The sequence below is a fragment of the Electrona antarctica genome, assembly GCF_951216825.1.
Source record: "Electrona antarctica genome assembly, chromosome: 5".
In the NCBI taxonomy this organism is placed as follows: Eukaryota; Metazoa; Chordata; class Actinopteri; order Myctophiformes; family Myctophidae; genus Electrona; species Electrona antarctica.
Window position 1 is genome coordinate 39,382,382 of NC_136810.1, and position 15,479 is coordinate 39,397,860.

The following is a 15,479-nucleotide window of genomic DNA, read 5'->3' on the forward strand; positions in this document are numbered from 1 at the left end:
TCAATGAGGCGGATGCGTGCACGCTTAGGTGTCATACTGGTAGTATTACTAGTAGAGGTCCTCTATTACATTTTTACATTTTAAATACTTTTGACAATAGTATTGGCATCACAATATACCACTGTGTTGATACAGGCTCTCAGTGGTCACACTGTGTTGATACAGGCTCTCAGTGGTCACAATAACATTACTATTATATCAGCCATGTTCTATTCAGTAACCGTGACATGAACCGAAACCCCAAAACTATGGTTTGTGATTGAATCAAAGAGGGTTGCAGCAGGTGTTTATGATTGAATCAAAGGGGGTTGCAGCAGGTGTATAAAGAGCACCCAGATAATCAGGCGACATCATTATGGTGGTAATAATTAGCACTGACCTTGCGCTTAGACAACGACTACTATAAAAGGCACACGCAAATGTAATCATTATATGGGGACACATTCAAAGCATGAGCGGTGGAGTCAATTCCTCACTTTGATGGTGGCTTTATTTGAACAATTTCATTCCCTGCATACAGCCCTCCTCTTCTCTGCCCCCCCCCCCCCCCCCCCCCCCCCCCCCCAGCCCACCCCTCTCCGCCTCTCTCGGACAGTTCTGTGCCTTTGCTGCAGCGAAGTCCATGTTTTAGTATTCAGGGCGGGTATAGGAAAAAGGCTCTCCCAAACTTCTTAATGGGCGAGCTAAAAATAGCTCCAGCTGGATTTGGCTGGGCTGATTCAAATGCCTCTGATTCATTCAACTGTGCCGCGGCGCAAGAGGAAAGCGAGGGAGGGAATAAGAGAGAGAGAGAGACAGAGACAGACAGACAGACAGACAGACAGACAGACAGACAGACAGACAGACAGACAGACAGACAGACAGACAGACAGACAGACAGACAGACAGACAGACAGACAGACAGACAGACAGACAGACAGACAGACAGACAGACAGACAGGAGAGAGAGAGATATTCATTCAACTGTGCCGCGGCGCAAGAGGAAAGCGAGGGAGGGAATAAGAGAGAGACAGAGACAGAGACAGAGACAGAGACAGAGACAGACAGACAGACAGACAGACAGACAGACAGACAGACAGACAGACAGACAGACAGACAGACAGACAGACAGGAGAGAGAGAGAGAGAGAGAGAGAGAGAGAGAGGAAGGGGGGGAATAATTAAGTTAGCATGCTTCATAAGATATCGCTCTAATGTTACTTAAAATGCAAGTGCTGTTTATCTGAGGATGTTAGAGGAACAAAACGATGAACAAAATGTCCCCGCAAGGGCATACAAATGAGTATGCATGTGTTTTTTTTGGTGTGTGTGTGTGTGTGTGTGTGTGTGTGTGTGTGTGTGTGTGTGTGTGTGTGTGTGTGTGTGTGTGTGTGTGTGTGTGTGTGTGTGTGTGTGACTGTGTGTGTGACTGTGTGTGTGTGTGTGTGTGTGTGTGTGTGACTGTGTGTGTGTGTACTGTAGCTCGCGGGGCATTGCTGGGCAGGGGTCCACATCAACTAATGTTGTTGAAATGAGTGTGTGGCCCCCGGCCCTTGTGCTGGCATCTTTACAGAGGGAGGAGCATTTCATGTTCCCGTCATTATCCCCTCCATTAATGCGGGTAAACTTCTCCCATTAACCTACATACTGTACACAGCAGTGGTAGCCTTAAGCATCTGTGGGCCTGTTTCAAGAGCTAATGTGGTGATAAAAGAGAAAAGGAAACTGAGGAGTCAACGTGGTTTAAATGTGCACCTTAAGCACCATGGATCAGAATCTCCATGGGACCTAATGTCATCCTCCAGGATAACAACACTCACCCCCACAGAGCCAGCATCATCACAGAGTACCTCCAGAATTTGGGAGTGGAGAGGATGCCGTGAGTCCAGACGTCAACCCAATTGAACACTTGGATCTGCTTGAGCATGCTGTACGTGCTAGAGTGACCAACAGAATCACGTTGACTTGCAACAAAAACTAGTTGAGGAATGGGATGCCATCCCACAGCAAAATGTGGCTAGGTTGGCGACCAGCATGAGGAGGAGGTGCCAAGCTGTTGCGGCTGCATTTGGATCTTCTACCCGCTACTGTGTTCCATAACACTTTAGCAAGGAAGTAGGCGCTACTTACAAACAACAAAAGAAGTCGGGGCATATATATATATTGTTGTTATTAATGTTAAGGTTTTGGTAACGTTACGTTTTGGTTAATGGTTCAAATTTGGTAAAACAATCGAGTTGTCATAGCGGGTTGAACTTGATATGCTCTGCAAAGCACGATGGAAACTCCAAGCCGAAGATAATGATAAACAACTGCTGCGACATAAATTAACGATGGATTAGCAATGGCTAAGAAGAAAGATGAATACACACACATCTAAAGAAAACATGGATTTGTTTGTTATTTACAAATGTACAGATTGGACCAGTGAAGACCTCGAGTGTGCGTGCCTGTGTCTTGTCTGTATTTTATGCAGATCCAGTGTGGGGCCATCTGTATGATTTGACGATCGATATTCACACCAAGCTCCATGATTGGTGCCATGGGCGGCGGTGGTTCAGGGGTAGAGTGCCTGGATGGTAACCGCAAGGTGGCCAGTTCAAACGCGGGCTCCCCCAGAGTTACTGTCGAAGTGTCCTTGAGCAAGACACTGAACCCCTAATTGCTCCCGATGTGCTAGTTGGTGCCTTGCATGGTTTCCGCTGCCATCGGTGTATGAATGTGTGTGTGAATGGGTGAATGTAATGCACAATCTCTGTAAAGCGCTTTGGATAAAGGCGCTATATAAATGCACCATTTACCATTTATCCTTCCGTCATCACTTGTCCAATCAGCACTCCTTTCATCCGTCTCTAAACCGGCCTGGGTCATTCATTCTGTCAGTGTGTAGTAGCCTCTGTCAGTGTGTAGTAGCCTCTGTCAGTGTGTAGTAGCCTCTGTCAGTGTGTAGTAGCCTCTGTCAGTGTGTAGTAGCCTCTGTCAGTGTGTAGTAGCCTCTGTCAGTGTGTAGTAGCCTCTGGCTGTCAGTGTGTAGTAGCCTCTGTCAGTGTGTAGTAGCCTCTGTCAGTGTGTAGTAGCCTCTGTCAGTGTGTAGTAGCCTCTGGCTGTCAGTGTGTAGTAGCCTCTGGCTGTCAGTGTGTAGTAGCCTCTGTCAGTGTGTAGTAGCCTCTGTCAGCGTGTAGTAGCCTCTGGCAGTGTGTAGTAGCCTCTGGCAGTGGCAGCTTGCCATTTGTTGCCAGTTAACGTTCTTTCCGTGTAAAGTTCTGTAGCCTTAACATCTATTTCTTCTGTCATTCTTGTTATCTAGCCTTAAAAGTGCATTCAAATATCCAGGGTCAGTTTAAGGCCCTTTCCCAATTCCCCCCTTCTCCATGGCCCTTAGCCCTTCCCCTTGCTGATGCGCGTTCACGTGAGGAGGAAGGGTTATCTCAATTCTCTTTTGAATGAGGGGTAGGGCCAAGGGGTAGGGTTAGGATCCCCTTCAAACGAAGGGACTTCGCGACCAGACTTAAAACGAAGGGACATCACAGAGGGCGGAAGGCAGACGAGGTAAGACGCCTTTTTCGTCCTTTATTATTGAAGAATATGATAATAACCAATATTATTTGAATGTGTTAACAATCTGCATCGCCAAAAATATCGCAATCTCTAGCAAAGTTTAACGTTACCTCACTTGAACTAACGATATGCTACGGCGTTGCATTCATACAACGTTACGGTAACGTTAACCATTCATTTGGCATCGGCGCTTTTTTATTTTTTATTTACCGCCGGTGCCCCGGTGGAACAACTCGGATGCAAACTAGCTTAACTAGCAGGCATCAGTCCGACCCCCCCAGACCACGATATGTCAACATTCTGCAGTTTTGGAGCTCTTAAAAGCCGTGAAATAGCCTACTGTACCTACATAACGCTGTCGCTGCATAACGTTGGCTACTCGCTGCAGTTATAGCTGGTATGGTATTATCATGACCAATGTTATGCTAATCCCCACAAGTTGCAAAAGTTACATAACTAATTAGCAATGGTGTTGTTTTTCCCCCCAGGCAAACCAGCTATGGAACAGACTGCAAGCTGCTGTACAGCCTGTACATTGGATGGAGATGAATCACGATGACATTTTCATTGTCCTAAATGTTGTTGAATTTGAAACATTGTCATTCATATGATCATATGTAGCATACCACGACTTGTCATAGGACATGATAGAAAATGACTGTTCTTAATGATATTAAAAACAATGAACACAGTGACCACAGCCCCTTCTTTCTATACTGTAAATTGTTTTTCCTTTTTCTAACCCTGTATATGATATAACTGTACCCATTCTATACAAACTGTTAATACAATAATCAATGAATCAGGTACAACTGTTGAGCAGGTGTCCGAATGAGCTATATCTAGCTGAATTACATTCTGGTGGGCTACCAAGATGAGACAAAATTACAATATATTTATTTCATCATAACCACAGCAATGTTTACGTTCCATCTCTTCTCCCAAAATAGCCGATCTACAGCTTATAGAAAGTGGTTTCCAAAGTGGGTTATGGGGACCCCCAGAGGGGGTCCGGAGAGGTAGCTAGGGGGTCCCCAGCTAAATGATAGTTTGGAACCAAATGGACCCATTTGTACACTCAGAGTTAATTAACATTGACTAATGGACTAATGCATGTCACACTGGCGGTCCGTGACACTGCTAGATTCGTAAAAATCTATATGGGGCCCCTGGCATATCTCTTCAAATGGGGGTCTGCGGGCTAATTATTGTCAATTTGGGGGTCCTTGACATGAAAAAGTTTGGGGACCACTGGCCTGTAGTGAGCTTGCAGATCAGCTATTTTCTGAGAACAGGTTGTATATCAATATATCAATATCTACAAGGGACGTTCAATATTTAGGGACGTTCCAATTCCTTGGGTGATGATTTATCCCCCTACCCCTTGACACTCATTATCTAGGGGCAAGGGGAAGGGCCAAGGGATAAGGGCTAGGGCCAAGGGATGAGGGGTAGGGTTAAAAAGGAATTGGGAAAGGGCCTTTAAGAGTATAATAGTGTTTCTATTTTTCTTTCACAAAGCTGTTTGTCTGTTAGCACTTCAGGTTAGAGGGCAGGTTCCAGTCTTTGTATTTATGTTTGGGTAGGTAAGAGTAATGCAGTTAGATAGGATGGTATGTTGTTCATTGTTTTCTGGTTATTAGGTAGGTACACTTGGGCATTGTAGTAACATTGAGGTGTTGCTTGATTTAGTTAAGTTCATGTTTTGGGTTCTGCTCAGCCCTGCTCACCATTGCACTACAGCACCTCTTGTAAATAGCTTTCTTATTCACTTTGGCTTACACAAGCTGCTGTGTATGCTGTGTATGCTGTGTGATGCTATTCATTGTAATAAAACATCATTGTTGCATGATACCACCGTGCCTTGGTTTTATTTTTGTTTGGAATGAAGACAAACGTCACCCATCTCTTTAATTTGACTGCCGTTCACAACATTCCCGACTTTTGTTTTCATTGCTAAATTCGCCAATTTTGATAACTTTTAAGAGATACAAGGTTTCCTCAGGACACCTGTGATACGTCACACGTTTGGATCACGTGACCGGAAAAAAATCAGTGACACTGGCTTCCTAGGGCTTCTGGGAAATTGAGGCTCAATGCATTCCTATTGTCTCTCCTCCATTCTTCGTTGTTGATCGGCAGTGATGGCAGTTATTTTCGTGAAATGTGAGTGAAATACTCCACAGTGAAGGTTATTTCACGATTTCAATTCTCCGCAGTAAATGTGTTAACTAATAGTTTGCGCCTTTAGGGTGGTTCTTGGCTATAATAATAGCATCCTAGGGGTGCCCTGCTCCCATACTTCTTTCTGACTTCTCTATAGTTATGCATGCCCTGTTTGTATACCTTACATAGCTGATAGAGATTATTTTAATCAATGTGTATTTGCTTTGGCTTGAGGATGTACTAGTTTCTATCAGTTGACACCATTACCAGAGATCATAGTGAAATAAATCATTCTAATCAAATCATTTTGAACAATTTTGCAATTAATTGCATTTACCAGTAGCTTAGAAGTGGTGTCATCTTTGAATTGATTAAACACAGCTCCAAGGATCCAGATAATACTGCAGATGGTGTATTATGTATATGTGTGTATTAGGGCTGTTAACATTCCTCAGAAATTGATTTTGAATGTCAAATATATTCGAAAAGTATTATTATTAATATAATTATAATTATTATAAAGGTTTTTCCCTATGACTTTTTATTGTAAAAACACGATACCAGCAGAAGAGGCACAGCGTGTGCACTGCTCAGATCCAATAAAAAAATATATGTTGTTTACTTTTTATAACTTGATACATTGCTCTGTCACCGTCCGTCAGGCACAACACGTCTCTCTCTAGTCTAGACTCCTCCACAACTAAATGCAGACTCAGGGAACTATATAACTCCGCCTCAGCCGATCTCCAAGCCCCCAATACGTCACTGATGCAACGTGGCGTAGGCTTGTAGATCAGGTTTGTTCCCTGTATGTCTAAAAAAGGGAAGTAAATAAATAAATAAATAGATAGATAGATAGATAGATAGATAGATAGATAGATAGATAGATAGATAGATAGATAGATAGATAGATAGATAGATAGATAGATAGATAAATAAATACTGTAGCACATGACTGCGCGCATCTGTAGGAACCGATAGGGAGAACCAAAATGTAATTATTGTAATGGGTACCCATGGTACCCAAGCATGTTCGGTTGGATACCTGCTTGGTACTGAGGTTCGGAACCCACCCCTAATCCAAACACACTTCTCATCGTTTTATTTCCATCCTAACTTCTCTGTAACGCTTCTCGACCTCCTTCCTGCTCCTGCCACTGTTCCTCAACTTGGCTCTGTCTCTTCTCTGTGTCACTCCTCTCCAAAACGTGAGGAGCTCACGGTGCACGGTGGACTGGGCAAGGTGAGAGAAAACAAAAGAAAGCAAGGCAGAGAGAGAGAGAGAGAGAGAGAGAGAGAGAGAGAGAGAGAGAGAGAGAAGCAGGGAGGGACAGATAAAAAGGGATGGCACTTTCAGAGTCACGACTCGGGAGTGATGTATCGGTGCACAGACGGAGTGTGTGTCAATACTGCAAACTTCACATGTACGCACATGCACACATACGCTTGTGTGTGTGTGTGTGTGTGTGTGTGTGTGTGTGTGTGTGTGTGTGTGTGTGTGTGTGTGTGTGTGTGTGTGACAGAGCGTGTAAATGAGCATACGTGCACTGAGAACATACGAGAACAGTCACACACCACACAGACACACCCCAACATTCAGGGGGAAAGATGGATCTTCACAAGTCGCAAAAGTGGCAAGCACATCCTACAGCAAATGCAGTTTTGCTCTATCGAGAGATTGAGCCTTACATAAAGCTATAACTATAATTTCTAACATATATTTGATAGCACCCAGCATTTATTTTGCAAGACGAGCAGCAATGTCTATATGGAGGACAAAACAAAGTATGGATCACCTCCTGAATAAGGAGAGTGAATGGAAGGATGAAGAGAAGGACAGGCATTATAATGGCAGAGGCCATTAGAGAGACAGATGTACAAATCTGTTCTCTCTGTGTGAAGTCCTTAGCAGCGTTCCTCTGAGTGCCCAAGTGTCAGACAGAGAGACGGAGGCAGAAATGGATGGCGAAGAGAAAGCGAGTTGAGGCATTTTGAAATGGACCCATCACGTGACAAGTACAGAGAAAGAGAACACCATCCTGTTCCTCACATACAGGAGCTTCATTCTTATTAATTAATATTGGATAAACCACGGGTGAAATAATGCAGGAAATAAATTAATAACATCTATCTATAGGCCTAATATAGGGGGGGGGGATAACGGGTGGATAATGAACGCGTACACGCGGTTTCGGGTGACAAAAAAAGTCTATCTGTGTGTCTCTAGTGCCTGGGTTGCACAAGGGTAAAGCTCCTGCCCACCAACATGGGAGACTGCATGGGGCTCGATTCCGTCACGGAACCTCTGATTAGGCCAGGTGCTCCAACAAACATAATGGGCTCTATGCACACAGAATAACACAGAATCCCTACTTCCTTCACAGGTGTTACCGATAATAATCAAGGCTCTGTTCCATTTAGTGTGCAGTGGTTCTCAAACTGTTTTAATTTCAATGACCCCCATAACTCTGAGATTGTACAAATGGAACCAAATGGACCCGTAACCGTACGGGGCTATTTGGAACCCACTCAAGGACACTTTGAGACCCACAAGTGTAGCAACGGTTCCAGTGAGCCAACATGCACAGTAGCAGCACCCTGACTCTGTCTGACCAGAATGGAACAGAGCCTTCAGTAGTATCAGCGGTGAAGGAAGTAGTCGCAGGGGCTCAAGTTCTTTCAAAAATGGTGTGTGTGCATAGAGCCCATTGGTCATGTTTGTGGGTGGTTAAACAGCCAGTGGAGGGCGATCTCTGTTGCTGCACTACACCAGCGTTGACTTCGTCGACTAATATTATGGACGAAAAATGTTTGTTGACTAATATTATGACGAAAAATGTTCGTCGACTAATGTTATGACGTTTTCACTGACGAAAACAAAATAGAAACTACATGAAAACTAAGCTATGATGACTAAAACTAAGGTTTAATATTATTGAGGTTTGTCAATATTCCAGTAGATAATGAGGCAAAGCAATTAGGTCTTAATTGAAAAGATTTATTTGAAGATAATACAAAAATGAGAGTAAGTCAAAAGATAAAGTACAACGATGAATCCAAAAAGAATAGCTGTGCAAGCAGCCGATGAACCGTACAGAAGTAGAGTCGCACTTGTTCCTCGGTTGTTAGTCTGGCATATTAGCTCCCTTCACTCTGACTGCCCTCAGATTATATAGAGGATGATTTCACAACACAGATGATTTCACAATATCCCCGATACCGAGCCGGCACACGAATATTCCGTAGCCTTTCCCAGAATTCTACCGAAACACATTACATTAGTCATCCTCTTCTCAGAACATTCCACATTCCAGAACATTTGGATACTGCCAAAAGGTCGACTTGACATGACAACAAGTTTATCGTACTGCACAGAGCGTCATACCATATTCCCCAAGCAACCAATTCTGATCCTGAGGGAGTACTTAGAGTATCTGTTAATGTCTTCTCAACACTGTACTGGTTCAGATGGAAAAACATCACGTCACACAAAGGCCACAGTGCTGGGACCACATGAATACACTCAGACAGAGAACAAATTGAAGCATACATAGGACAAAGGTTAATGGATTATACACCTGTTTATATAGAATGATAAGCCTCCATATGTATGATTCCTATACAATATATTGACAATTTTGTCAACAAATAAAAACTAGACGTCATTTTACACTTGGTTGCATGCTGAAAATAGCAGATCTACAAGCTCACCGCGCGTCGCAGTGCGTTGTAAGATCAGTCATTACGACGGCAACAAGGCCCGCCAAAATACATTTTAGTCGACTAAATCTGTAACTGTAGATTTAGTCGACCAAAATCTTATGATATTTAGTCAACTAAAACTAGACTACTAAAACATTCCAGGTGGCTAAAATGTGACTAAAACGAAATGAAAACTATTCAACTTTCAAGTGACTATGACTAAAATTAAAATCAAAAAGTGCTGCCAAAATCAACACTGCACTAAGGTTGGCCCACAGGGTGCCTGGTCACCTGCAGACACTGGAACTGGGAGGGACAGTGTGTTCCTCACAGAAGAGACACAGACACCGAGGCCAAAGAACCATGTGGTTGGATGGTTGGATGGTTGGATGGTGGTATGGATCACACAGAGTGTGTATGTGACTCTTTTTGATACAGAGACAGTCATGGCGGCAAGACTGTACAGGACTTAATAGCACATGCAGACTCTTCACATACTAGAGCATGTCTGAAATAAATGTCAGAGCTGAAAATATGAAATAAATGCTTAAACATGTAGCTAGGTGTAATGTTAGAGTCCACAGAAGTGAACCTTTCAAGCCTGTTTTCTCAACTCGCTGTTTTCTGTAAGACATTACTCTATAAGCCATATCTCCAAAACTGGTGGGTCAAACTGAACAGCCAATATGTCAACTGCTTTCATATGGGCCAATGGCAGGCCCTCAGTCAAGGTGGGTCACATATGGTCTATGTACAGTAGGGCTATAGAAAGACATGCTGATTTGCCAAAATATGACTTTTAGTAATGGCTGATGTCAGTCTGTAAACATCATCCATCTGTTTTAATCTTCAGAGTCTGCAATCCACCCTATAGTGAATTTATAAGAGGTTCCCACTAGATATCTCTGGTGTAACAAATCCTACTCAGAACTAAAATAAATTGCTCCTGGGGGAGCACAGGCCTCTGCCAGGCCAGGAAGTAAATCTACCCATTTAGGATGAAATAGGAAAAAATCGGACAGGTCCGTCTTGACAAAATGACTAGAGAGAGAATGTGTACCGATTTGTCTGACGAAATTGTTTGTACAAAATCTGCAGGAGTAATGGCAAAACAAATATTGGTTCGCAAAAATCTGCCTCCTGATGGTGCTATAGTTATTGTTCTGCTATCGTATAGCAGGACAATGTGAAAAGGGTGTAATTTCTTCCTTGGTTTCAACTTTCACGGCAATCGGACGCTGCGTTTATGATTTGAGGCAATTTGCTCAAAATGAGGCACTACTAAAAACTAAAAACTAAAAACTAAAACTAAAACTAAAAACTAAAAACTAAAAAAAGGATAAATATAGCTGCAAGCAGCGATCAGACGAGGCCAACAATAAGAAATATCATGATAAGAGCGCCCCTCACTTCACACAAGCGTGATTTCTGAGTGGTGCAACCACTCCAAGGAACAGCTTTGTCCCTATGGGACTATGTTTAGAGTACCAATGTGACTATGTTTAGAGTACCAATAGGGGGTGCTGTTGCACCACTCGCTTCAGACTGGTCAGATTTTTTAACTTAAAAACAAAAGTGCAACATTTTCATTAGATATTGGTCCAACGACATTTGCGTGCATTTTGATCAAAGATCCCAGGAGAACTGTTTTTCATATATTTCAAAATGGTAGGAGATCTAAAGGTCATAGGTCCCCATACCACATCGTTCATCGTGAGGAGACGCATATGAGTATACCGTTTTATTGCTGACGGTGAAACGGATCATGAGCTATGCCTGTTCAAATTTAACATTTTTCAATTGAGTGCTATAGTGCCACCCTTATATGGCCAATGATTGTGGGCTTTGTGTCTAAGCAGGGTGACATAGCCCTCTACCATATTGCCACATTTCGTAAAAAACGACATTTTTGCCTGGAGTACCGACAGAATAAATTATTTATAATTCAAAGTAGTGGGTGATCTAAAGGTCAGAGGTCAAAAGTCAGAACACGAAAGTTGTTCGGCATGTGATATGTGCTGCGCGCCCGCAGATCTGCCCTTCATGCATCAAGCGTTCTGTAAAACGACAGATCTACTAGGCGCACGGGGCTGCCTGCAGCAGCCCCGTGCGCCTAGTAGATCTGCCATTTATGGATCATGGAACGAACGTACCGGAATGCTGTGAGCTTTGCTTGCTGCTAACGCGACAGCCCCCCCCCCCCACCCCCCCCACCCCTCTCTCTCTCTCTAACGCGACTCTCTCTTTCTCAACATTAACATTGGTTGTTCAAGTTAAATTGATGTGTTGATGTTATTATGGTATTTACCATAGGCAATATGCCAATATTGGAAAAAATAGTAATGACCAGTGAGCACTTGCAACTGCACTGTTTAATATTCCATGAGGACTTGTTTTCAATACATGAGCCCAGCAAATTTGACTGGGTTCTAACTGACCCAAAATGTGATTTATTCATTATGATTGGTTTGAAAAGTAGAAATATAGGCCTCCTTCTTATAGCTGCCTTCTTCCAATAAAAGCCTGGTATCAGAATCGGTTGAGACAAATAAAAGCCCGGGTTTCTAAAAGAGGATTTACGGTACTTTCCATGGCAATAGTAAAATCAATAAAATGAATGATAGTAAAAATGTTTTTTGGCTATTGACACAAGATATATGTCCTCAAAAATGCATATCAGTGGACGGCAGAGGTCTTGAAAAGAGTCATAGTAGCACCTCACTGATACATACTAAAGCAGCAATATACATGCCTGTTTGGTGTCAAACTGCTCTACAAAATGAAATGAAAATGAAATGAAAGAGAGAGAGAGAGAGAGAGAGAGAGGGGGGGGGGGGGGGGGGGGAGGTGGGCTTAGAAGACAGAGCAGAAGGTGGAGGCAGACCCCTTTTTCATTCCAGAGAAATAGGTATCTGATGGTTTAGAGTTTTTTTCCAGGATTTATGGGCATGCATGCACTGTTTCAATATCAGCCCCATCTCCCTTCGCTCCCCCCCCCCCAGCCCCCTCACACACAGACGTTCTGTGCTGTCCCATAGAGAATGCTCCTCCATTCGTCTCAGCATCATTTATATGGCCTCCTCTCCTGCCTCTTGCACCGCTATCGCGTTCCTCACAAAAATGCATTTAAATGGGTTTATTTAGAGATTCCATACTCCACTGTTCCCAGGTAACACCCCCTACTCCACTGTTCCCAGGTAACACCCCCTATACTCCACTGTTCCCAGGTAACACCCCCTACTCCACTGTTCCCAGGTAACACCCCCTATACTCCACTGTTCCCAGGTAACACCCCCTACTCCACTGTTCCCAGGTAACACCCCCTACTCCACTGTTCCCAGGTAACACCCCCTATACTCCACTGTTCCCAGGTAACACCCCCTACTCCACTGTTCCCAGGTAACACCCCCTATACTCCACTGTTCCCAGGTAACACCCCCTACTCCACTGTTCCCAGGTAACACCCCCTACTCCACTGTTCCCAGGTAACACCCCCTACTCCACTGTTCCCAGGTAACACCCCCTATACTCCACTGTTCCCAGGTAACACCCCCTACTCCACTGTTCCCAGGTAACACCCCCTATACTCCACTGTTCCCAGGTAACACCCCCTACTCCACTGTTCCCAGGTAACACCCCCTATACTCCACTGTTTCCCAAACAGTGGGTCGGGACCCGTTTGTGGGCCATGGATAGTTTTTTTGTGGATCACGACTCGAAAACAAAATATTTCAAAAGATTTTCCCCTCCCCCCAATTTAAAATATATATATATTTTATACATTTTAAAACAAACAAAAACATCCAAGAAATTCTATAGCCTAAAGAAAAGATCATAATTAAGAAGTAGTGAAAATAGCCGATCTACAAGCTATATACGTAGCTTGTAGATCTACCAGTTTGGGTCACGGGCAAACATCTAATTTCTCTTTAGGGTCACAGGCTAAAAAGTTTGGCAACCACTGCCCCACTCTGCCTATGCCCTCCCCTCCACCCCCTCTGTGTTTCTCTAACCTCTTTGAAGGAGGCAGCCCCACACTGCCTATGCCCTCCCCTCCACCCCCTCTTTGTTTCTCTGACCTCTTTAAATGGTTTGTTTTTGTGGCTTTCGCCTTTATTTTATATATTTTATGGAGGGACAGACAGTAGGCTGACAGGAAATGGGGAGAGAGATGGGGGGGAAGACATGCAGTAAAGGCCGTCGGGATCGCGAGTCGAACCCGCGGCATAGTGCCAGACTGGATTACCAGCCAAGGTGCCTGGACCACTGAGCCATGGCCCAGGCCTCTCTGACCTCTTTGAAGGAGGCAGCAGTGGGGGAGGCATTGCCCCCGGAAGCTCCAGAAACCAGTCTCCAGGGAGGCATGACAAACAAAGCAGAGGTAAAAGGGGGAATAGTACATCAAAGATGTGTCCTTGGTGCTCTCCTCTCTTCTGTTTGTATACAGACTGGGTTAGGCAACCTCCAGAGTTTAGACTATACTCTCTCACCCTCTCGAGACAAACAGACCACCTGGCGCTGCACTGCATGGTTTATTCCCCACTTTTTGATGACATATATATATATGCGCGCGTGCATGTGTGCGTGCGTGCGTGCGTGCGTGTGTGGGCGTGCATTTGTGTGTGCGTGCGTGAGTGCGTGCGTGTGTTTTGTATTGGGTGTTGCAGCAATATGCAGCATTATGTTCAGGACCATGGACAGAGCTGAAAGACTCAACATTTAGCACCATGTATAGTATGTACAGAGATTATAACAAAAAACATCTTGACCAGCCATAGTAAGACCACACTGTGCGTGTGTGTGTGTGTGTGTGTGTGTGTGTGTGTGTGTGTGCGTGCGTGCGTGCGTGTGTGTGTGTGTGTGTGTGTGTGCGTGCGTGCGTGCGTGCGTGCGTGCGTGCGTGCGTGCGTGCGTGCGTGCGTGCGTGCGTGCGTGCGTGCGTGTGTTGGCCCGGGCGGCTAGTGTAGCGGTCTGGGCACCTGTCTGTCTCATATTGTACGCTATCCAATAGCCCCAAAAAGCCCCAAAAATATCAAAAAAAAAATCACACCCGTGTGAACTGAGTGGTGTAAGGTCTTATATAGACTGATCAGCTGTGGTCTGACGTAATGTCTGACGTAATGAAATCACACCCGTGTGAACTGGGTGACCATAGCAACCATGCTCATTTTTTGGTACGAACAGACAGACAGACAAACAGACACAAACAGACACGTAAACTAACAAAGCCAGTTGTAGGAGTGGTTTACAACACTCAAAAATAAATAAATAATAATCTTCAGTGTCAAATGAACTCTGAGAGAGCAGAAACCAAACGGACACGTCGTGTACACTGTTGGAGTTATACTGCAGTGTACCTCCCTCCACCCAGAGGGCTCCTCCATGCACGCCTTCACGCTCATAATAAAGTTGATTACCGGAAGAAACTTGAGAAGTGAGAGAGTGTGTGAGGGTGCATAATATTTGATTCCTCTCTTACCTAGCCGCGGGTCGTACTGCCTCATCTGAACCTCTTCCACGCAGTCCGCTGGGAACCAGCCAGTCCTGCCTTTAACCGTGCCTTCCCAGAAGCCACCTTCTCCTATACTCAGCACTGAGAGCATGCAGGGGAACAAGAGGGAAGAGAAGCAGTTAGTATTAGAACCCATTAAGACCTGAGACCAGATTATATATGCAAATGTCCGTGAAAGAATATATATAATATACACACATTTTCACGATTTAAAAAAAAAAAAGCAGATCTACAAGCTCACAGCGCGGCACTGAGTGCCGTGCTGTGAGCTTGTAGATTTGTTATTTTTCAATAGCTAAAGTTTCAAAATAATGGTTAAAAGTGGTTAAAAGCTAAGGTGACACAGATGTGTTCTAGGTCTTCATGGAATAAGCAGCAGGCACAGACAACTCAAAAATCACACATGGTCATGTCACCGCGGTCAGTGACATCACCGTGGTCAGTGACATCACCGCGGTCAGTGACATCACCGTGGTCAGTGACATCACCGCGGTCAGTGACATTACACAACAAGTATTCATGCACTGCATCTCTGGAATAATAACCTTAAGAAACACAATAGC

General features: G+C 44.2%; 1 protein-coding gene across 1 annotated transcript in view; it reads right to left on the bottom strand.

Moving 5' to 3' along the window:
- The window catches only part of shank3a (SH3 and multiple ankyrin repeat domains 3a), a gene marked incomplete at both ends in the record, with an annotated part of 322,930 nt that overhangs the window by 71,775 nt on the left and 235,676 nt on the right, over positions 1 to 15,479 (bottom strand). The window contains one exon of the mRNA XM_079500504.1: positions 14,884 to 14,997. Within this exon, the coding sequence (XP_079356630.1) occupies positions 14,884 to 14,997 (114 nt within the window). The remainder of the gene's footprint in view (positions 1 to 14,883; positions 14,998 to 15,479) is intronic.